This window comes from Rhodnius prolixus, unplaced genomic scaffold (genome assembly GCF_049639745.1).
Source record: "Rhodnius prolixus isolate KJV_2025 unplaced genomic scaffold, Rpr scaffold_1, whole genome shotgun sequence".
NCBI classification, from domain to species: domain Eukaryota; kingdom Metazoa; phylum Arthropoda; class Insecta; order Hemiptera; family Reduviidae; genus Rhodnius; species Rhodnius prolixus.
Genome location: NW_027411581.1, coordinates 3677125 through 3702069, shown reverse-complemented (window position 1 = coordinate 3702069; position 24945 = coordinate 3677125). Strand labels below are relative to the sequence as shown.

Below are 24945 nucleotides of genomic sequence, written 5' to 3'. Positions count from 1 at the left end.
TCCAACTACCAAATTAGGTGTCGTGGACGGAGGCGTCTAGCAAATATACTTTACTATAAATTTCTCATATTAACCATTAAAGGTATAGACTGGGAATATAGCCTAGTACCGCAATACATCTTAGCTTTGCGGGTCTAGCCTCTAACCGCTCCGGCTATCGTGGCGCCCCCTTTAAAATATATACATGTAGTACATTTTAATGTTTGAAATAAATGTTACAAAAACAATAACAAAAATTTGGTAGATATAAAGACTGACTTTATTTAAACTCTTTTAGAAAATTGAAAATCACCAGCTGATAAATTTCTAATTTATTTGTCTTATTTTTTTGTCTGTATTTTTAATTACTTATTTACCATTTTTATCTTGTGTTTATTTTTAAAAACATCTATCAAGTTTTACTTCCGGTCACATTCTTGAGCAGAGGCACGCGATAAGTTTCCGTTTTATTTCTTTCTTTTTTTTTTCTCTCCTTACTACGAAGATAGAGTACTATCCTTTATTTTTCATTGTATTTAGTCTGATCTAGAAATAATTTATTATATAAATAGATGCTGTTCAGGGACTGACAAGACAGAAGACACATCAAACCCTGTAATTTTTTTTTTTTTTTTTTTTTTTTTTTTTTTGTCCGGCGCATCAACTGCGAGGTTATTAGCGCCTCACACTCTTTCATTTTCCACTCGAGCTAGAATGGCGCTTGCCCAAAATACCCAGCATCCGAAACAACGCCTTTGAATGGTCAAAGGCGGAGGGAGCTAAGGAAGTATGGTATTATGGTCTTGACTTACTCTCTTTACCATCGCATCCGACGACGGGGAGAAGTCAGCCCAACGTTTCGCGCCATTCTCTAACTAGTATCAGGGGATTGCTAACGAAATCAGTTTACCTAAGCACTAACTAAATAAATACATTCATACCAGAAGATACATTCATACTAGAAAATACACTCATATCAATAAATACATTCTTACTAATAAATACATTTATACCAGCAAGTGCATTCATACCAATAAATACATTCTTACTAATTACATACACGCTTTCTACATTCACTCTGGAGGAGTGTACTCGATATTCCACTCCTCGCTTAAGATATCCTAACCTAGCCTAACCTAACTGATCTAAATTTTACTATACAAGTTACTACTCTTCAAAAAGTCAAACAGTTTTCCTATATAAGGGGAACCCTCTTTTAAAATTGCCCGCAAGTTACATGGTAGCCCTGTTCTTTGTCTCTTTCCTTTAAGGGCCTGACACTCTTCTAACATGTGGATCACGGTCAGACTCTCTCTACATAGTGGGCATTTCGGCTTTCTTCCGTTCACTAGCAGGTATCCGTGGGTGACTCTTGTATGCCCAATTCTGAGTCTGGTGAGCACTACCGACTCTCTACGCGGGAAATTCTCTACTATTTGATTAAGCACTTGTGGCTTAATTTGCTTCAACTTCTCATTTAAGAGATCCCATTCGGACTGCCACTTTTTAAACATGGAGTACTTTGCAAATGTTTTTACGTCGTCCGGTCTGACAGGGATGGCTAGATCCGCATTTGAGCAGGCAGCCTGTTTGGCCGCTGCATCAGCTCTCTCGTTTCCAGCCACCCCTATATGACCTGGTACCCATACAAAGATTAATTTTTTATCACATGTATTCAGATTATGCAATGTCTCATGGATACGGATAATAAATGGGTCGTCTGAGAATCTATCCTGAAGGGCCTTTATTGCGCTGAGAGAGTCTGTCAGCACCAGGACTTTAGAGTAATTTCTTTCAGATATCGTTTTTAATGCTTGCCAGATGGCATACATTTCGGCTGTGTACACTGTAGCATGCGAGGGAAGTGTCCACGTGGCGGTAACTCCTTGAGTGTAGATGGCACATCCTACACCGTTGCATATCTTCGAGCCATCAGTGTAAATGGGTCGGTAATCCATATAGAAATTTAAAATTTCTAAGAGTTTCTGCCTATAAAGTACGGGAGGAGTTTCTTCTTTCTTATGTGCTGTCAGATCCAACCTAATTCGTGGAGAGTTCATTAACCAAGGAGGAAAAGAACTATATCTCCAAGACTCCACTGGACCAATTTCTAGCCTCTCCGCTTCTAGTACACTTTTAGCTCTGACGCCCAGAGGACGCGTCCGCGTTCTCTGCTGTTGAAATTGGTGGTCGTAAGGGCTCTCAAATAAAGTCGGATGCAACGGATGGGTTGGTTTCCCCCATATTCCAGCATAATACGTCAATGTCAGCTGCTCTCTCCTAATTTGAGGTGGGAGAACTCCCGCCTCTACATAAAGGCTTTGAAGGGGGCTAGTTCGGAAGGCACCAGTGTACAATCTAATGCCTTCGTTGTAAACTTTGTCCACTATCTTAAGCCGTGATTTGCGAGCGGAGCTATAAATTTGGGACCCATAATCTAATTTGGAGCGGGTGAGGCAAACAAACAAGCGCTTTAGAATTTCCCGTTCAGTTCCCCATTTATAGTTTCCTAGAAATTTCAGAATTTCTAGCGTTTTTTTGGCTTTGATATAGGTAGACTCGAGATGTTCTTGCCAGTTTAATTTGGAATCGAATACGACGCCCAAATAACGAACACTTTCTTTGTAATTTATCGGCATGCTGTTCAGGTATAAGGTTGGTATTCTGTGTTCATGCCTTAGACGACAGAAATGAAGACATACCGTTTTTTGTCTCGAGAACTTAAAACCGTTTCTGGACGCTTCTATGGCTAGGCTGTTTATGGCTTGCTGGAGCGTAGCCCCAACGTCTTCTAAGTTCTCACCAGATAGATAGATAACAAGGTCATCGACATATAGAGAGACTTGCAAGGGTGCTTCAACAATTTCTGCTAAACAATTAATTGCAATTAGGAACAAAGTGACACTTAAGACTGATCCCTGGGGAATCCCGTTTTCTAAACTCTGTAATGTAAAATATTACTTTCTAAACTAGCCCTGAAGATGACCTAGTCCCTAGGTCGAAAGCTCGGCAGAATAAATGTATCACGACTGAAAACTGGCATTTATTTTTTCATCCTATTCTAAACTTTATTAGGATTGGAACATCCAATCTTGGATAGCACCATCCATTTCACACCCATGATTTCGTTGTTGGAAGAAGGCATAAATGCAATATTTTTCTCGCAACCATTTTTTTTTTTTTTTTTTTTGATTGGCCAAGTTAAGCTGGTAGTCATTTTATGAAAGGAGAAAGTTGATTAGTTGGGTAAAGTTCAAAAGGTCATAGATATATTTCTTCTGTATTTTATTTATTTTTTTTGCTTTTCTTATAAATATTATCCAGTTTAAAAAAAAAAAAAATCCAAGAGTGACTGGAATCTAGAAAATTATAGGCGAAGGCGGCAGATTAAACAAGGCTGAACACCTACAGTCCGCGATGAATTGTAGAACAAACCAGTCCGTGGATTGGACGGGTTAAAAATCAAGTTTCCCTTCTCTCTTCTATCCCTGTCTTAACCTTCTTCTTCCAGAAACCTTCGTTCGCATAATTTGATTGATTCCAAGTTGGCAAAAAGGTAAGTTGGCAAAAAGCTGTACCCTATACTAAGGGTCCAAGAGGGAAGTGTGTTGTTAGAGGCAGTAGTCAGAATACTGTTGGCGCTAGCTCATTCTATTTGTGGTGGTGATGGGGGGGGGGGGTGCTACAGGCTACGAACATGGGGGTATGGTTCATGGTAGGTCGAATATCTTGCTTGCAAGACATGATTCACTAAAATTGGATTTACTCCTACAGAGTTGGCATTATACAAACTTATACTCTTCCTCTTTCCCCCCGTCCCACCCCCCAGAAATCCTCACAAACCACCCCCGTTTCTCTTCTTTTAACTACCCATCCATTGAGCCAACTGCTACTGACTAAGCACACGTACGGACGCACCTTCATTTCCCGCAAGGGACGTGTGCGCGCATACGGAGGAGTTTTAAAGGATTGTCCTCTTGGTGCCACAATTTGCTGCACCCCCCCCCACAATGCTCTGGTAAAGCCCGAAAGTATTCGCTCTGCCACCCTCCCGTTGTTTGATCAACCAGCCTGAAGACCACTCATGTTAAGTACAAAAGGCTACAAATTAATTATTTTATTGTAATACCACCTAAAAAAACTTATTTGCAATGATGAAAATTATTATTAGAATTACCCTCCAAATTTATTTTTGGGGAGGGGGTTAAAAAATTTTGGGCACAAATCCTCGAAAGAAATGAAAAAATTCCACGTATCTTTTGAGAATATAAATATAATTTTTAATACAATCCATTTATGTTCTACTGATAAAAAAGTTGCATAGCAAACAGACTTTACTATAAATTTCTCAAATTAACCATTAAAGGTATAGACTGGGAATATAGCCTAGTACCGCAATACATCTTAGCTTTGCGGGTCTAGCCTCTAACCGCTCGACCATCGTGGTGCCTAGCAAACATACTTTACTATAAATATTCTCACATTAACCATTAAAGGTATAGACTGGGAATATAGCCTAATACCGCAATACATCTTAGCATTGCGGGTCTAGCCTCTAACCGCTCGACCATCGTGGCGCCTAGCAAACATACTTTACTATAAATATTCTCATATTAACCATTAAAGGTACAGACTGGGAATATGGCCTAGCACCGCAATACATCTTAGCTTTGCGGGTCTAGCCTATAAATGCCTATATATGGTTATGACACAGATCCAAAAACACGAACACACTCGCAAAAGAGAAATTGTAGAAATATTTCTTTGTGAGTCTAAACACGTACATTTGTTCAATTGTAGGCTCTTTCCTTCTTTCTCCTCTCGCTTAGAAAAGGTATGGGGGGGGGCTTATGAAGGAGTTGGCTGAAATGGAACCCAACTCAAATCTAACCGTTAATCCAGGGCTAGAAATCATTGGCTTAGTTATGGTGAGTGGGCGGGCATAAACTTCTTTACTCTCTATCCTTTTCCTTTACCGTCACTTTATTCTTTATTTCCTTCATCCATTGCAAGCGGATGAACAACTAGAGAGGACGTTAGATTAGATTAGTCCCGTTGCCCAGGTACAACTTAAAGGAGGTCTATTGTTATGACCTCATTCATAAAAAAAAAAAAAAAATCCATTCCAGTAACCCACGCTGTATTCAATGTGAAATGGATCTCGCCTTTTGAAATGGACACATTATTTGTAGAAGAATGTGAATGTGCACAATAATAATAATTGCTGGAAAGGTATTACTTAAGTGGTTTAGTGTACTGGGTTTTTGCGCGGTGATCCGCAAAGCTAAGATGTGTTGCAGGACTAGGCTATATTCCCAGTCTATACCTTTAATGGTTAATATGAAGAAATTTACAGTAAATTATGTTTGCTAGTCGCCACGATAGCCGAGCGGTTATAGGCTAGACCCGCAATGCTGAGATGTATTGCGGTACTAGGCTATATTCCCAGTCTATACCTTTAATGGTTAATATGAAGAAATTTACAGTAAATTATGTTTGCTAGGCGCCACGGTTAGAGGCTAGACCCGCAAAGCTAAGATGTATTGCGGTACTAGGCTACATTCCCAGTCTATACCTTTAATGGTAATATGAAGAAATTTGCAGTAAATTATGTTTGCTAGTCGCCACGATAGCCGAGCGGTTATAGGCTAGACCCGCAATGCTGAGATGTATTGCGGTACTAGGCTATATTCCCAGTCTATACACTTAATGGTTAATATGAAGAAATTTACAGTAAATTATGTTTGCTAGTCGCCACGATAGCCGAGCGTTTAGAGGCTAGACCCGCCAAGCTAAGATGTATTGCGGTACTAGGCTATATTCCCAGTCTATACCTTTAATGGTTAATATGAAGAAATTTACAGTAAATTATGCTTGCTAGTCGCCACGATAGCCGAGCGTTTAGATGCTAGACCCGCCAAGCTAAGATGTATTGCGGTACTAGGCTACATTCCCAGTCTATACCTTTAATGGTAATATGAAGAAATTTGCAGTAAATTATGTTTGCTAGTCGCCACGATAGCCGAGCGGTTATAGGCTAGACCCGCAATGCTGAGATGTATTGCGGTACTAGGCTATATTCCCAGTCTATACCTTTAATGGTTAATATGAAGAAATTTACAGTAAATTATGTTTGCTAGGCGCCACGGTAACCGAGCGGTTAGAGGCTAAACCCGCCAAGCTAAGATGTATATCGGTACTAGGCTACATTCCCAGTCTATACCTTTAATGGTAATATGAAGAAATTTGCAGTAAATTATGTTTGCTAGTCGCCACGATAGCCGAGCGGTTATAGGCTAGACCCGCAATGCTGAGATGTATTGCGGTACTAGGCTATATTCCCAGTCTATACCTTTAATGGTTAATATGAAGAAATTTACAGTAAATTATGTTTGCTAGGCGCCACGGTAACCGAGCGGTTAGAGGCTAGACCCGCAAAGCTAAGATGTATTGCGGTACTAGGCTATATTCCCAGTCTATACATTTAATGGTTAATATGAAGAAATTTGCAGTAAATTATGTTTGCTAGTCGCCACGATAGCCGAGCGGTTATAGGCTAGACCCGCAATGCTGAGATGTATTGCGGTACTAGGCTATATTCCCAGTCTATACCTTTAATGGTTAATATGAAGAAATTTACAGTAAATTATGTTTGCTAGGCGCCACGGTAACCGAGCGGTTAGAGGCTAGACCCGCCAAGCTAAGATGTATATCGGTACTAGGCTACATTCCCAGTCTATACCTTTAATGGTAATATGAAGAAATTTGCAGTAAATTATGTTTGCTAGTCGCCACGATAGCCGAGCGGTTATAGGCTAAACCCGCAATGCTAAGATGTATTGCGGTACTAGGCTATATTGCCAGTCTATACCTTTAATGGTTAATAAGAGTAATTTACAGTAAATTATGTTTGCTAGGCGCCACGGTAACCGAGCGGTTAGAGGCTAGACCCGCAAAGCTAAGATGTATTGCGGTACTAGGCTATATTCCCAGTCTATACATTTAATGGGTAATATGAAGAAATTTGCAGTAAATTATGTTTGCTAGTCGCCACGATAGCCGAGCGGTTATAGGCTAGACCCGCAATGCTGAGTTGTATTGCGGTACTAGGCTATATTCCCAGTCTATACCTTTAATGGTTAATATGAGAAATTTATAGTAAAGTATGTTTGCTCCGTCCACGACACCTAATTTGGTAGTTGGATGTAAAGGTTGCTTGAAAAAAAAAAAACATTTCTTTACTTTTTAAGTCATATTTACTTCTAACCATCATTATGCACTTTGTATCAATCAAAAATTATACTAAAATGTCACCTTAAAGATTATTGCCCCCAACCCCTCCAAGAATATACTGCACCTGTTCGTAAAAGTTTTCCCCTATCTCAATGCTAGCTGTACCCACGAAGAGTGAATATAAATTAGGCAGCCATATTGATGGATAAGCAAGCCGTAACAACAATATATCCCATGTCTAGACAGCTTTGCCTGGAGAATTGTGAAGAGAAATATTGAAATGTAATGTTTTATCATCTTCTCTGTAGAGTGCACCATATATCACCTGTTTATTTCATCATATTGTGTGTAGTCTAGTAGGCGGACTTGAAAAAAAAAAAGAAATTGATGTTACCAACGTATGTGACACTGTCCATAAATTCTGTTTGGTACTAAGTTTATTGATGAAAAACAAAAATTTGTTTTATTTGTCTTCATACCATCATAAAATAAAATGAAAAATTTTGAATTTTTTATTTTTGAAATAATTATATTTTGCAATCAATTTTAGGAGAGAAATGAATTTAAAAAAATTCTGCTATGAACACTCACACGACTTTCTCTTACTATCGATCTCAAGGATCTTCAGAAGAAGTTCAATAATCATCAAGCTCGGATCCATATTAATTCTCACCGTACACTACACTAAAAATACAGAAAAGTAGATCCCAACCGATAAAAAAAGTTCACAGAAAAGCCTAGGAATTATTTGCCAGAAAGTTTGGACGGACTTTCCATTAAACAAAGAGATACTTCCGGTTGAGGAATTGTCTTCAAATTTCTGTTTTCATTTTGCCTATTTTTTTTCAGGCAAACTACCGGATTAAATGACGTGGACGGAAGCGACTAGCAAACATACTGTAACGAAGTTGACCTGGGCGAGAAGAAAGGCCCTAGATTGTTCTAGGGGTTGAGCGACCAAAGTCGGTAACAGGCCGACACTGTGTAAACAAAAGGCCGGTCTCTACCTGAGCCAGAGGAGAAAGGGCTAGATTGTTGTAGGAGTTTAGTGTCCGTAGCCTGTAACGGACCACCGCTGTGTAAAAGCCAGGTAAGAGAAAGGCTCCAGTTGGGTGGTGGCAGTATGTGTTTTCCCAGCCAGTGATTGACAGTCAGGAGTGAGACAGACAATTGGAGGAGGCGGCCCCAGCTGAGGTGGTGGCAGTATGTGTTTTCCAGCCAATGAGCGGCAGGTTGGAGTGAGTCAGAGAGTTGGATGAGGGCGGCCCCAGTTGGGGTGGTGGCAGCATGTGTTTTCCTCAGCCAGTGAGCAGCCGGTGGGCGTGATACAGACGGAGTGGGGCAGTCGCAGTTAAAGGGAGGCAGACACAGCTGGAGAAGTCAGTTTTAATCGGGTTTTTAGACAGAGTTTTGAGTTAGTCTTTGAGAGAAAGTTTTGGAGAGATTTTGGGAAGGAACAGTTTGAGAGAGTCAGTGTTGCGGAGTGCTTCAGTGTTAGCTAGTTGGGCAGTTAGTCAGTTAGTGAGTAGAGCTGTGTTAGTGCAGCTGAGACTAGTGCAATTCGGTGCAGTGTGGACCAGCGGTCAGTCGTGGAACAGTTTTGTGGCGTTACGAAGTGAGTAACAGTAAACTGTTGGGACTGTAGTAAATGGTAACTGTAATGAATAGCGTTAGTTGTTAGTAAATGTTAATGTGAGTCATTAACATTTTAACATTTTAATGTGTTAATAAATCAGGTTATTACTTACAAATTTAGCGAGTTTTATTATTTATCAAACCCACATATAATTAAATTAACTAGTGGCAGGCACTAGTTACGAGTATACGTAGTTGTGAAGTTTTTAGTAAAAGGACAAAAACTTTACAATACTTTACTGCAAAATTTCTCATATTAACCATTAAAGGTATAAAATTGTGAATATAGCCTAGTACCGCAATACTAAGATGTATTGCGGGTCTAGCATCTAACCGCTCGGCTACCGTGGCGCCTCTACCTTTCTTTTATGTAAATTTCTTTTATTAACCATTAAATATAATCCAAGGCCTAAGACGGAATCGAACTCAGTACCACAATACATATTAGCTTTTCTAAAATATATATATATATTGTAGTAATAATATTGTAATATAATAATATTGTATTATAATATTATATACTGTATTAATAATATCAGAGACTATGTCAAACATAATGAAGATATTTTATTAATTTGGTATAGTTTAGCTGAAAAAAAAAACGATTCTAATTAATTTTAAAGTAACAATTCCCATTATTTTACAGGTATTGCCAACTAAATACCTAAATCCGATGTATTAATATTGGTCAAGTATAGCGTAGAACTGAATTTAATTATAAAATCCCTCCACTTACCGTGCTCAAAGTTAATAATTAATTTTTTCATTAAAACCAGTTTTAGCGCAGTTCGTTGCTTTAGAACTTTTACACTTATAAACTTTTGCGGTCAAAGTCGCTTTGATTCCAGATACACTTTCTTTTTTTTGTTGCTCTTTGTTTTATGTTATAGTGAATATCAACGATAGGAATTATAATTATATCAGTAGTATTATATAGCCTGTTATAAGTAATTAAAACCCACTAAATCGCCAAGGGAGATTATATTATATAGCAGCTTAATGTTTAATTAAATCTAAAATGAAGAAGCCTAACGACCATGCCCACTAATGCTGATGACGTAATGTTGATGAAGTAATAATTTTAATGGTCACTATAAGAGATCAAAATAATGATGGTACCATGCCCAGATGTAACCGCGGGGGGGGGGTCTTAATAAGTGAAATCTAACGTCACCAAGTGCCCTGTATGAACTTGGACTTCATGTTTGGAGAGGGGGCACATTTGAACAGGGGGCACCTTTGAACAGTTTTAATTTCTCGCCAAATATTTAAAACATTTATGATTGGTAATTGTCTCCATATGTTGTTAGTAGACCTGTTGTATAATTGACAGAGTTTTCCTTCCGTTTTCATTATTTGTAAAGTCAGAATTTGAGGAATAGTTATATTTTGTAAGGTGGAAGTAAAATTTTTGTTGCAGCTTTGCAAGTGTATTGTGAAGATTGTAGTGGACAAGGTGTAAGTATTGTCTAAGTAGTCCATTTGGAATTCGTATTTTTAAACCTAATATATACAAAAAACTATTAGCTCGCAAAAAGTGTTGGATATTATATTTTCTTGTATAGAAGGAGAGGGGGCACATTTCATCATCAATGTGTCCTACCGACCCGCAAGTTTGTGACTTTTTTTTTTTTTAATCGCAGAGAAGGGGAAAGTGGTCTGAACCTACCATTAAGAAGCGCAACAAACCGAATATTTTGTTCAAACTTCGGCTACAACATCCCGAACTGAGTCATTCTTGATTTTTGGAACTAGATTTCAGTGGTTTAAAAGAGAAAGTAATGTAGTAGTGAGAGAAATAGAAGGTAGATTCAGAGTAAAGTAATATCATTTCTTTCTATTTTATATTGTGTTCAAAGCTACCCCCACCAGTGGGGCAGATATTAACATTTGACACAAAATTTTTAAATTAAAAAAATATAGATATGTGCGTAAAATACCACAACAGTTTATTGACATAGATCTGGTTAAGAAGACTTGAAAGTTGTAGAAAACAAAATAAAAAGGTTCAATAATACGATTCTGTGCGCACTCTGTAAACAGAAAATGTAAACTCTGTTCAAATGTGGCCCCCCCTCTACACTACTTTACACCCATCACTTTGGTTTCATCATTTTAATGGGTATCCAGGGAGGCTGTATGTAGAATACTGTTCATTGATCTGGTGACTAAATTCAGTAATCTACAGGGAAAAAATATTGCCTATATTTTTTTTTTTTTTTTTCAAATCAATGAACGATACACCAATAATTTGGAATGAACGAAGGTCATGGAAAGAGTCTAAATGAGTCAGATTTTCTTTACCACAATTTCCCGTTGCTTGACATAAATTGGATACGTCTAGCATCTGTAAAAATAAGGAAAGTCTTCTATAAAATTGCTTTTAACACTTTAAGAACTTTCTCAAGCTTATTCTTTCCATCTAAAAAATGTCATTATATTTTATTTTTTGATGTTTCCTTAAAATATCTTTTGACATTTTATTTTTAAATTTAGTTGTGGCTGAAAAGTCATGCTAGAATTTCAATTAAATTGAGTTTTTTCTGGTAACTTTATTTCTGATCTATTCTACATTATAGGAAACTTATTTAATTAAGTAATTAATCTATGAGGTGGGTGGCCACGCGACGATGGTTTTAATTTAGAAGCTTGTGCAGCAGCATGATCCAGCCTGCGGCATCCATCTCTGATTTTAAATTACCTTTAAAATTTCTAAATAAAATGAAAATTGCGTTGGCTGGAACATCTAATAAACAAGCCAGAAGTATTTCTCAAGTTGCAGTTTTCTAAGAACCAACCAAATTATCAAACCACAAAGGAAAATATTTAAAGAAAATTTGTTGAATTATTTTTCACAAAATAAATAATGATACAAACTGAACATTAACAATTATACAGAGTATAACCGATAATACTGAAGATAATTTACACACACACACTAAAATCAAAGATGAGACCTTGGAAAACAAATTGATCAATCCAGTATCTAAATTTAAGTACAACAACTTGTATAGAATTTATACTGGATAAACTTCAAACATTTTGTGAAAAAGGAATCAAACAACACAAGTAAAGTAAGGTAAAGTAATGCCTATTATTTCAGGCAGGCTTAACATCCAACTACCAAATTAGGTGTCGTGAGTTATGATATTTGAAAGAGAGAAGAGCTTTTTAAAAAAATTTATTTAACAGCAAAATTAGATGTTAACAGCTCGGAGGGTTTGACAAGAATACAATTGCAGGAGAGCGTGTAAAAATATTAAGAGAACATCAGAACATGAGCATAAGCGGCATAAGAGCATAAGAGAGTAATGTGGGAAAACTAAGTGTATATATTAATGTGATTCTGCGGAGTCAGCTCGAGGTGTCGGGCTCCTGTGAACATTGCTGTAACTGTGGACGGAGCCGAATAGCAAACATACATTACTGCAAAATTTCTCATATTAACCATTAAAGGTATAGACTGGGGAATATAGCCTAGTACCACAATACATCTTAGTATTGCGGGTCTAGCTTCTAACCGCTCGGCTACCGTGGCGACTAGCGAACATACTTTAATATAAATTTCTCATATTAACCATTAAAGTTATAGAGTGGAAATATAGCCTAGTACCGCAATACATCTTAGCATTGCGGTTCTAGCCTCTAACCGCTCGGCTACCGTGGCGCACAAACAATTCTCACTAACTAATAACTAAAAGTTATTTAGATAGGGTACCCAGGTGAAGGCATTAGTCTCACACAATTTAAGTGTAACTCAAAGAAAGTAAACCAGAAACAGATACGAAACTCAACCTTATTTTTTAACAACTATGGAAGACAGGCTACCTACTAATTATTACTTAGATATTAATTCCACTCCTAGATAGATATATTTGGAAATGAATAGAGTTGATGCATAAGTAATACAGTTAATTAATTAATTTAATCGAACAGAAACATATCGATTAATTATAATCGATACATAAAATGAGAAACCAAACTATACAAAATCAAGATGTCCATCATCGCAGAGAATTGACTAAAACCACAGCAAGTGTAACCTCCTCTCTTAGCATATCTTTTTTTTTACAATAGAACCCAATTCCATTGTTGTATCCAACAGAACTATGTTCAAAATGAAATAATAATAAAAATATAGTTTTCGTTGAGGAGAAGAAGAAACGGAAGTAGAGATAAGATTTTTTTTTGTTTCTTAAAGAGTTCAAAAAACAAGGTATTAATCAAAAGCAATTTCTGGATAAAAGTTTCCACTCAGGTGAAGCTTTTTAACTACCTGATCAAGACAAGATATACTCCTAATCTGTTAAAAAGAAAACAATGAATGAAAGATAAATGAAGGAAAACTTTCAGAAAGTAAAAAAAAAAGAGAGCTTTTCCACAAGAAAATGTAAAGAAAATTGACGAATGAATTATAAAAATAGCTTTAAGTGAAAATAGTATTCAGTTATTCTTCTAAGATCTGAACAAAATACTTTCTCAATCCTTGGTTACTTTGGCCTCCACCCCCCCCCCCCCCAAACACAGGAAATATTTCACTTACCTTTGTGCAGTAAACGTTAAAACCTTAAGTAATGTTGGGGATTAACAGACACTCTAGTTTGAAGAACTTAACTTCAAAGAGTTAAAAAGTCAGTAGTGTAGGTTGCTGTTTGAGATTGGTTGGCTACAGCCAATTGTTTGTTACTAATGCCTTCTCCTGCGTACCTTATCTAAATAAATTTTTTCTGTTTTTCGCGATCAACTAGGGAAGGGAGAGAATTCATGAAAAATTGTGTCGAATGCTAATTATTTCTATTAAAACATTTTCCCTCCGTAGGTATTTCATAAAGAATCAACTTATGCAATAAAAATTATCACTACAAAAATTAATTTAATTTTCAATTTAACTGTTTTATTCCGACCAAATTCTTCAATCAAATCAAAATTAGGATCATCATAAATGAAATAAAACATATTCTGCAATCATTCATTAACCGTAGTTGATGTTGAACCGTAATATAAATATTCAAAATAATTTATTTTTGTTTTTGCATCATTTCATTCTTTATTAAATACCTATGGAGGAAAAAATAGTGAAAAAATTCTAGAGTACATTTTTCATAAGAATAAAAGGCCTAAATAGTCTTAATGGTGGAACGTATAAGTGGTAGGTGGGCGTGTAGTTGAACCTACCCACCTACGGTTCTATTGGCCAGTATACACGCCCACAAGACGCTTGTTCGATCCGCCATTAGGATTTTTAATGCTCGTTTTCTCTACTAAAACAATAGTTAAGAATTTTTTCACTATTTTTCCCTCCGTAGGTATTTCATAAAGAATCAATTTATGCAATAAAAATTTTCACTACAAAAATTAATTTAATTTTCAATTTAACTGTTTTATTCCGACCAAATTCTTCAATCAAATCAAAATTAGGATCATCATAAATGAAATAAAACATATTCTGCAATCATTCATTAACCGTAGTTGATGTTGAACCGTAATATAAATATTCAAAATAATTTATTTTTGTTTTTGCATCATTTCATTCTTTATTAAATACCTATGGAGGAAAAAATAGTGAAAAAATTCTAGACTACATTTTTCTTAAGAATAAAAGGCCTAAATAGTCTTAATGGTGGAACGTATAAGTGGTAGGTGGGCGTGTAGTTGAACCTACCCACCTACGGTTCTATTGGCCAGTATACACGCCCACAAGACGCTTGTTCGATCCGCCATTAGGATTTTTAATGCTCGTTTTCTCTACTGAAATAATAGTTTAGAATTTTTTCACTATTTTTCCCTCCGTAGGTATTTCATAAAGAATCAATTTATGCAATAAAAATTTTCACTACAAAAATTAATTTAATTTTCAATTTAACTGTTTTATTCCGACCAAATTCTTCAATCAAATCAAAATTAGGATCATCATAAATGAAATAAAACATAATTCTGCAATCATTCATTAACCGTAGTTGTTGGAGAAACGTGAAATAAATGTAAGAAGCACTGGCCTAGAAGATGCTAGGAGAGTTTACTATAGATCCTTCTGGGATTCTTAATGTATTAACATTCCTCACGTTATTAACTTTGGTGTCTTTTGCTACAACCTAGTTCTCAGCGTAATCCAGAAAATCTACTTAACAATACCACGCCAAGAAAACAACTTGTTTAGCGTAGAAAGATTAGCATCATATTTCTCATAAGTGTGTATGTTAGCATATATGATATATATACCAACAAACTTACACAACCTACTTACACAAATTCGTTTTTCCTAAAGTCAATTTAATGAGAGAATTCTCGTTCGCTTTTCTTATTTCGTTGTAGTGCAGTTCTCAGTAACAGTGGAAGAAAAGTATCCGCCAATACAGAGTATGGGAAAAATTGGTATTACCATGAAAAGCGCTTTAGACTTCTCCCCTCTTCTTCGTCCACTTTTCTATCTCCTCTTGTCACCTCTTCTTGTGTATGCTTACGTATGTATGCATATTAGTATCCAAACAGATATATAGCAAAAACACGCTAACGCTTATGTAAATGCCAACCTTACATACATAAATTCCCTAATCCAGTTGTACTTTACTTACGCCTCTTTATTTTACTTTCGAACGACCAAAAGAAGGAATACTTAAAAGGTGATACTGAATTTCCAAATTTGATGAAAATCGCTTTACCGGGAATGCCACTTTTCCGAACGGAATTTTCAGTTATTTTAGGATTTTCTTGCAGATGGCTCCTGAGATTTTATTGTATAGTGATCACCGACACATTAATCTACAACTTTTACTAGAAACATTACTTTAGTTTTTAAAACGATAATAATGGTTTTTATGACAAACTTACGCTACAATGAGATTTGTTTTCTTAGATACTTTTTAACGTGACTCGTTTTAACATGCGTCGTCACGTTGTCTTCTGTCTTTGCGACATGTTATCCTGATGTTGTCCTATCCTAAAAGAGAACCCAATTTCTTCGAAGAGTTTGGGGGTGGGGGTCTTATAAACGGGTTAAATGTAGGTCGTAACTTGCCAAGATGTCGACCTTTTCATTTTTCTTCTTCACCAACATGAACTGACACTTCCTTTTCCCCCAAAAATAGCGACTTCAACATCTTGAAGCCATTTCCATTCCCCCAACCACTTTTTGGACCAAATATGCTATTTTGATGGATCTTGTGGGATCACTGATATATCCAGATTCTGATATTTCCTGGCGAGCATAAGCCAGGAATACAACGTGCCTGATTTCGCCTGAATCTGGTCTGAAAAAATGACCTGTAAGCAGTATGATCCTTGTCTAAAACCCTCCTGCCAGTCGTTAAGAGCCTTCGACCAATCAAAGTACCATACGATGGCGTGTACTTTAACACCAAAAAGGGCCTATTTCACTGCTCCACTTTCCCATGGTAACCGCCTCGATGGAAAATTCCTTTTGTTAAATGGAACTGAACTTGAGAAAAGTTCATTGCAATTCAGTACGAGGAAGGCGGGTGAGGGATTGCAGAATCCTTTTTTTAATTTAAGTTAAACACCTTAAAAAAATGATTTCCGGTGAAAATTCAATTTAGTAAATTCGTTTTGATCAAAAGAAAAAAAATTTTCACGCCGTTTCCCATCAATATTTTGAAAAGAAAATGTTTTTAGCTGTTTATAACAACAGCTTTCTGCTGAGAAAAAGTAAACTAGAAGAGCGAGAGAGGAATAAAGCCTCTCTATGCGCAGGTAACAAGAGGAAGTGAGATAGAAAAACTTAAAAGCAGATAAAAGAAAAAAAAACCACTTCCGACGTGAGAATGTAAAGCAGTGCCAACTAGATTGGTTGGCCATGATAGGGGACCAAGCTTGTTATCCTACTCCCAGAGCACTGTCACCGATTCATAAGGCACCAAAAGTGTGACTTTCCCTATCAACTTTCCCGATCAAACAACAAATTTTCTCTTTTATTATTTTTTTTCCTTATTGATTAGTTTTCTTTTTCACTTTGGGGAAAATATAAATATAGGTTTATTGGGGAAAATATAGGTTTAAATGTAAGCTTCGGTGATAAAACTTTTTTAAGATTACAATTTAGTTTTAACATACTGTTAGCATTAAATAAATAATAGAAAAAGAAAAGTTTAATAGATATTTTTCGAATAAAACTTTAAAAATTAAAAGTATTTCCCGAAGAAGGGCAAAATAAAGGAAAAAGTTTTTATTCGGACAGTTTTCCAGGGGATATTCTTTTTGAGCATTTTGAGGTGTAAGTTACAATATAATATAACCTGGAGAATAGTAAAGTATGTTTGCTAGGCGCCACGGTAGCCGAGCGGTTAGAGGCTAGACCCGCAAAGCTAAGATGTATTGCGGACTAGGCTATATTCCCATCCTATACCTTTAATGGTTAATATGAGAAATTTTGCAGTAAAGTATGTTTGTCAGGCGCCACGATAGCCGAGCGATTATAGGCTAGACCCGCAATGCTAAGGTGTATTGCGATACTAGGCTATATTCTCAGTCTACACCTTTAATGGTTAATATGAGAAATTTATAGTAAAGTATGTTTGATAGTCGCCACGATAGCCGAGCGTTTCTTTACTAAGACAGATAGATTATCTGCCTTTGTTTGACACAATTCAATGTAATTGGCCAGGGAGGCTTGAGGCTGTAGCGGATCATAGCCTCAAATTTATTAATAAATATTTATTTTTACATTTTTTCTTTCTTAAACTCATTTTACTTACCGAAATTACAAGTGTTTATATCGACTTCCTCCGTACTTCCAGATAGCACGCAGTAAGACAAAGATATGGAAGGAGAGGGAGAAAGAGATGATTGGGTTGGGGGGGAGTGGAAGTTACTGTGGAATAAACTTGTGGAAACATTTTTGATTAAGCTGTTTCGTGCCACTAAGTTCATATCGTTTGACGTCATACTTGCTCCACTAAGGTAGAGGTGGTATTACGACGTTCCGTCGACAGAGAACCAGGCAAAGCTACGTATATAATGGAAAAATCTCTTTTTCCAGTATTCTATTTGGGTAAGCATTTCCCCTGCAATCCAGTCGACTTATCCTATCGACTCTTCAAACTTGTTCATTTCTACAATCTATTTATTACTTCGGCCATAATGTGAGTCATTATCTTCTTACAAAAGGTTTGCGTTTTAGATTTGACGCTTGTCTGCAACAATAAAAACCATTTTATGTAACACTGTACTGGCTGTTACCAGTATCTAAAATTAGAAACTTCCGGTTTTAATCAATAATAATTATCTATAATCATGAATAGTCATTAGGTATTATATTTAGAGTTAGCCTAATGTGTTGAAAGCTGAAACTTCAGTATTTGGTCTTCATTTTGCCCGTCTTCAAGTTGTCTCTACAAATAATGTTGACAATTACTACGTCACTAGAAATGAAGACCAAAGTTTTTACTATTATAGAAGAAAAAACAATTTTTTCTGTAAAGTTCTACTTCCGGTTAAACCCAATACACTTGAGAGAAATGGGAAAAGTGGCATTGTAATCATTTTCCGGAACTTCTTACCCTGTCCATTATGTAGATGGTGTCACCAGACAGTTAAGCCGATGTACTCGGTTTAACGCGATATGGTTAGTTAGGCATGAAAGTATTATCGTGATTATCGTTTGCTGGCAGTTTGTCTGTAAGCAATAGTCTCGATACTCCGTGATGATGTAAAACAGGCTAAATCATCCGCGTACTTATACCAAGAGAATAATCATTCCAGTAAAGGGTTAATGACCGATATTTACAAAAAAAAAAAATAAAAAATTGGGATGTCTACTAAGAATTTCGGAGGCGCCACGGTAGCTGAGCGGTTATAGGCTAGACCCGCAATGCTAAGATGTATTGCGGTACTAGGCTATATTCCCCGGTCTATACCTTTAATGGTTAATACAAGTATGAGAAATTTATAGTAAAGTATGTTTGCTAGTCGCCACGGTAGCCGCAGCTGTTAGAGGCTAGACCCGCAAAGCTAAGATGTATTGCGGTACTAGGCTACATTCTCAGTCTATACCTTTAATGGTTAATATGAGAAAGTTATAGTAAAGTATGTTTGCTAGTTGCCACGGTAGCCGAGCGGTTAGAGACTAGAATTGCAATGCTAAGATGTATTGCGGTACTAGGCTATATTCTCAGTCTATACCTTTAATGGTTAATATGAGAATATTTATAGTAAAGTATGTTTGCTAGGCGCCACGATGGTCGAGCGGTTAGAGGCTAGACCCGCAAAGCTAAGATGTATTGCGGTACTAGGCTATATTCTCAGTCTATACCTTTAATGGTTAATATGAAACATTTATAGTAAAGTATGTTGGCTAGTCGCCTCTGTCCACGACACCTAATTTGGTAGTTGGAGGATGTAAAGACCGCCTGAAAAAATTGGCAATTACTACTAGTACTAGGAATTTCGGTAAAAAGTAAAAGAAAAATTTATTCTTATCTTTGTAAATATTGGGTCATGAAGAATACCAAGGCAATGTGTGTTATGTGTTTCAGAGTCTATGATATTGCTCGCAATCGATTACCTGCAACAGCCATAACTATCAAGCACCAGATCATTTCTTCCACAATTAACTTATTACTTAAGCATCATGTTATGTAAACTTTGGTATTTAATTAAGAAATAGCATCAACTGGAACCAAGATTGCTTTTTTAGCTGACCTCTAGTTGATCTGAATTAGATTACCGTTAGAGAAAAGATGGTAAATTATAATTTAGAAAGTAGAAGTTTCTATTATTTAGGTGAAACGAATTAAAATAAATAGAAATTCAGCTGGTTCGTAGCAGGTAAGCTGCAAAGGCGTGATATATGGTACCGCTGTCTTTGGGGAATGTCACGGGAGGCTGGAGCCAAACGATCCACTTGACATTTCTTAACCAAAATTTATTATTTTGTATCAAAAATTTGAATTTATTACCTTGTTTTTTCTTTTTAATTCACAATGGCTTTGTTCATAAAGAATACTGCATTAATTTGCTGTCGCACAAAGTGCCACTTACTAAAAACCAGAGTACATTAAATTCCAAAGTCAACAATCATGTATAAACTGATTGGAATTGGTCTAATCAGTGAAGAAACAACAATATGAATTCTAAAAGAATAGATACTACACTTTGATCTTAGCCCCCCCCCAAAAAAAAAAGTTTCTGTAAAAACAAACATATCTCTCATGATGATGCTAAACGCCATAATGGCTGACACTTGGGAAAAATACAAGCAATGGACGCTACCTATTAAGTCCTGGCCACGTGGTAACTGAAGCTCAACTCTCTCGTCTAGTCAAAGTGAGACGCCTACTGAGAAGCCCATGTGGTAACTGGCTCAAAACTCCATAAAGGTAAAATATAAACAAAATCAATCGAGTAGTTTACGAGATATTTGAAATTAAACATTTCACTGTTTCAAACTAGACGAAAATTCAACTCTAAATATCTCGTTTCCTACTCGATAGATTTTTGCAAAAATTTATACAATTATAGACAATAGTTGTCTCCATATACAGCTAAAATATAAACCAAATCTATCGAGTAGTTTACGACATATTTGAAGATAATGATTTCACTGTTTCAAACTAGACGAGAATTCAACTCTAAATATCTCCTTTTCTACTCGATAGATTTTTGCAAACATTTTTACAATTATAGACAATAGATGTCACCATTTACAGCTAATATATAAATAAAATCTATCGAGTAGTTTACGAGATATTTGAAGATTTCACTGTTTCAAACTAAACGAAAATTCCACTCTAAATATCTCCTTTTCTACTGGATAGATTTTTGCGAAAATTTATACAATTATAGACAATAGTTGTCTTAACATACAGATAAAATATAAACAAAATCTATCAAGTAGTTTACGAGATATTTGAAGTTAAAAATTTCACTGTTTCAAACTAGACGAGAATTCAACTCTAAATATCTCCTTTTCTACTCGTTAGATTTTTGCAAACATTTATACAATTATAGACAATAGTTGTCTTAACATACAGATAAAATATAAACAAAATCTATCGAGTAGTTTACGAGATATGTGAAGTTAAAGATTTCACTTTTTCAATCTAGACGAAAATTCCACTCTAAATATAGCCTTTCCTCCTCGATAGATTTTGGCAAAAATTTATACAATTATAGACAAGAGTTGTCTTAACATACAGATAATATATAAACAAAATCTATCGAGTAGTTTACGAGATATTTGAAGTTAAAAATTTCACTGTTTCAAACTAGACGAGAATTCAACACTAAATATCTCCTTTTCTACTCGATAGATTTTTGCAAAACTTTATACAATTATAGACAATAACTGTCTCCTTATACAGCTAAAATATAAATAAAATCTATCGAGTAGTTTACGAGATATTTGAAGTTGAAGATTTCACTGTTTCAAACTAGACGAGAATTCAACACTAAATATCTCCTTTTCTACTCGATAGATTTTTGCAAAACTTTATACAATTATAGACAATAACTGTCTCCTTATACAGCTAAAATATAAATAAAATCTATCGAGTAGTTTACGAGATATTTGAAGTTGAAGATTTCACTGTTTCAAACTAGACGAGAATTCAACACTAAATATCTCCTTTTCTACTCGATAGATTTTTGCAAAACTTTATACAATTATAGACAATAACTGTCTCCTTATACAGCTAAAATATAAATAAAATCTATCGAGTAGTTTACGAGATATTTGAAGTTAAAAATTTCACTGTTTCAAACTAGACGAGAATTCAACACTAAATATCTCCTTTTCTACTCGATAGATTTTTGCAAAACTTTATACAATTATAGACAATAACTGTCTCCTTATACAGCTAAAATATAAATAAAATCTATCGAGTAGTTTACGAGATATTTGAAGTTAAAAATTTCACTGTTTCAAACTAGACGAGAATTCAACACTAAATATCTCCTTTTCTACTCGATAGATTTTTGCAAAACTTTATACAATTATAGACAATAACTGTCTCCTTATACAGCTAAAATATAAATAAAATCTATCGAGTAGTTTACGAGATATGTGAAGTTAAAGATTTCACTTTTTCAAAACTAGAAGAAAATTCCACTCTAAATATAGCCTTTCCTCCTCGATAGATTTTGGCAAAAATTTATACAATTATAGACAAGAGTTGTCTTAACATACAGATAATATATAAACAAAATCTATCGAGTAGTTTTCCAGATATTTGAAGTTAAAGATTTTACTTTTTTTAGTGAAACGAAAATTTAACTCTAAATATCTCGTTTCCTACTCGACAGATTTTCGTAAAACGCCATAATGTAGTTTAATCAACCTTTATACTTAACATTTTAAACTGTAAATTTTTTTTAAAATGTTCAATAAATGTTCTTTTTCTTGTTCTTGTGGTTGTTTTTGTTTTTTTTTCTTCTTGTTACCTTTTTTGTAAACAACGTAGCGCCTAAACGCGCAAATCGATTTTCATAAATGTGGTGACATTCGATTCGTAATTTTTTGTAGATGTGCGTTTTGAGGGTCACGGTGATGTAAATCGATTATTAGAGAAGTTAGCCCCATGTATGTGAGGCTCCCTCCAAAATTATTATTACTAATAACTGTGTAAATCTTAACTTGATTTTAATAAAAGTTTGGCAGGATGAATGGGTTAGGGCTCCCGTACATATTATGATAGCGACGTTCTGCTCTTACACCTATTAAGGGGAAGTTTTTACCATCATTTAAAATTTTCGTTTCGTGAACCATTTTTCTTGAATTAATTGTTATTTCGTTTAAAATATATTTGTTTTGACGTTAACAAGTATTATTTACTTGTTATCAACTATGTAATTTTTGCTCTCGTATGATGAATTCAAGACTGAAATTTCGTTTAACTCCGTAATTCAAATTACAACAGTAAAAGACCAACTCTAACTTTCCCTTTTTCTTTATAAAGTGCGAGTGAATGTGATAATTATTCAGAATAAAGATAAATCACAAGAATAATTTGGAGTAGGGTTAAAATGAAATGTCTTATAATATTACTTAATGTTCTATTAACAGAAAAATATTTGTGGGTGATTAAAGACTACTATTAAAGGTCTGTGACATCTAATACATTCTAAAAAATATGATACTAGAAGTATGAATGAAATGTTGGGTACTCGCTGATTTGTGTACGGTTTGGAGTTTAATCAACCCTTATTCTTAACTTTTAAAACTGTAAGTTTTTGTTAAGGAGTAATAATGGTAGTAATAATAATAGTAATAATTTTCTCTTCCTAGGAGCTTGTTACAGCTCACTGTCCGGTGATGGACAGTGTTGTCTGTAACGTGAGAACACTGTCCAGAGGCCGGCAGTGCACTGAAAAAAGCTCAGGGCGCAATAACCTTAGATGTTGACGCGCCTTAAATCATTAAAAAAAATAATTATAAAATATAATAATATTAATAATAATAAAAATAATAACAACTGTACGTCCGTTTGTTGATTTTATCCGTCATTACATGCAAGTTTGTATTAGTGAGAGTAATCAGAGTGATAAGTCTTGTGAGTAGTCAGACCAGATTTTCAATGTATTGGACGTTGCGATTACCTCATTATTACAAGTTTACCGTTATGTAGCTCCATATCTCCATCAAAATGGTTTTGACGTGATTTTTTATGTTTTATTTTTATTTTTTTTTTATTTTTATTTTTTGCAAATAAAGTGCTGCCGGAAATAGAACGTACATTATTATCACAGGACACTACTTGTACATTCAGTTTACGTTTTCATTGTGGCCTTCTTTCATCCTTTAGCTTCTTTCTTTATTCCTACTGGAGCCATTTTAGTTGTCTAAGAATAATGGTGAATAAAGGAGTTTCTGTGGGTCATGCTTCTACCATTCTTTCCTTAAATTATATTTATTTATTCCATTTTATTTCTTTTTTATTTATTATTTTCGTTTTAAATTTTATTTATTATCCATTGGGCTGTGTTGAGCTGTATTATTTATCTGTTGTACGAGGCAATAATGTTAACAATAAAAAAGTTTTATTTTTGTGCTTAGTGCTTGTAAAAAGGAAGTAGTTAAGAACTCCGAGGCGCCACGATAGCCGAACGGTTAAGAGGCTAGACCCGCAAAGCTAAGATGTATTGCGGTACTAGGCTATATTCCCAGTCTATACCTTTAATGGTTAATATGAGGAATTTATAGTAAAGTATGTTTGCTAGGCGCCACGGTAGCCGAGCGGTTAGATGCTAGACCCGCAAAGCTAAGATGTATTGCGGTACTAGACTATATTCCCAGTTTATACCTTTAATGGTTAATATGAGGAATTTATAGTTAAGTATGTTTGCTAGTCGCCACGATAGCCGAACGGTTATCTAACTAGGCTATATTCCCCTTGTCTATACCTTTAATAGTTAATATTAGAAATTTACAGTAAAGTATGTTTGCTAGTCGCCTCCGTCCACGGCACCTAATTAGGTAGTTGGATGTGAAGCCCGCCTGAAAAAAATAGGCATTAATTTTTTTTTCTTTTTTTTTTTTTAAGTATCATGACTTTGGCAGAAACAGAACCTTGCTCTGGATCAACCTCACTGATCTGTTGCTGCGAAGATCATCAGTTTGGACGATTACAAACCTAGGAAGAGATCCTCGGCGTCTGAGTAAGAACCGCATTTGCGCTTATGTCATGCTTAAAGAAGCAAACTTTTGAGAACGCTACTATCTGCTCTGACCACACCCTCTTGCAAGGTCTTCTGGATCATCTGCCCATTGATCCTATCCAAGCTGATATTGGAATCAATAAAATCATCCTTGGGCTTAATTCCCAATTTTCCCCCCACACATCCTTTTGCTATATCCGGACATTTAATATATATATATATATATATATATATATATATATATATATTTTTTTTTTGTAAAAATGACACCCATTTACTTAGCCTTTGTGAGTAACGATTTCTTTTAGTCTCCTCCTTCAATTGGATAGGGATCATTTATTTCCGTAAACAAGGAATCCCGAAATCCCTTCCATGAAAACTTAATAGAAGAAAATTTGTCACTTTGTAAATTTCCTGTTACGTGTGGGAAGAAGAATATTCTACACCTACGCAATTGTATTTTAATTTAATGTCACACTAAAGGAACACACA

General features: G+C 35.4%; 1 protein-coding gene across 1 annotated transcript; it reads right to left on the bottom strand.

Moving 5' to 3' along the window:
• Positions 1–1124: 1124 nt before the first annotated feature.
• Positions 1125–2039, bottom strand: LOC141446289 (uncharacterized). The gene has a single exon (XM_074112834.1). It carries the CDS (start codon positions 2037–2039, stop codon positions 1125–1127), a length of 915 nt encoding a protein of 304 aa, XP_073968935.1.
• Between the last annotated feature and the right edge of the window lie 22906 nt (positions 2040–24945).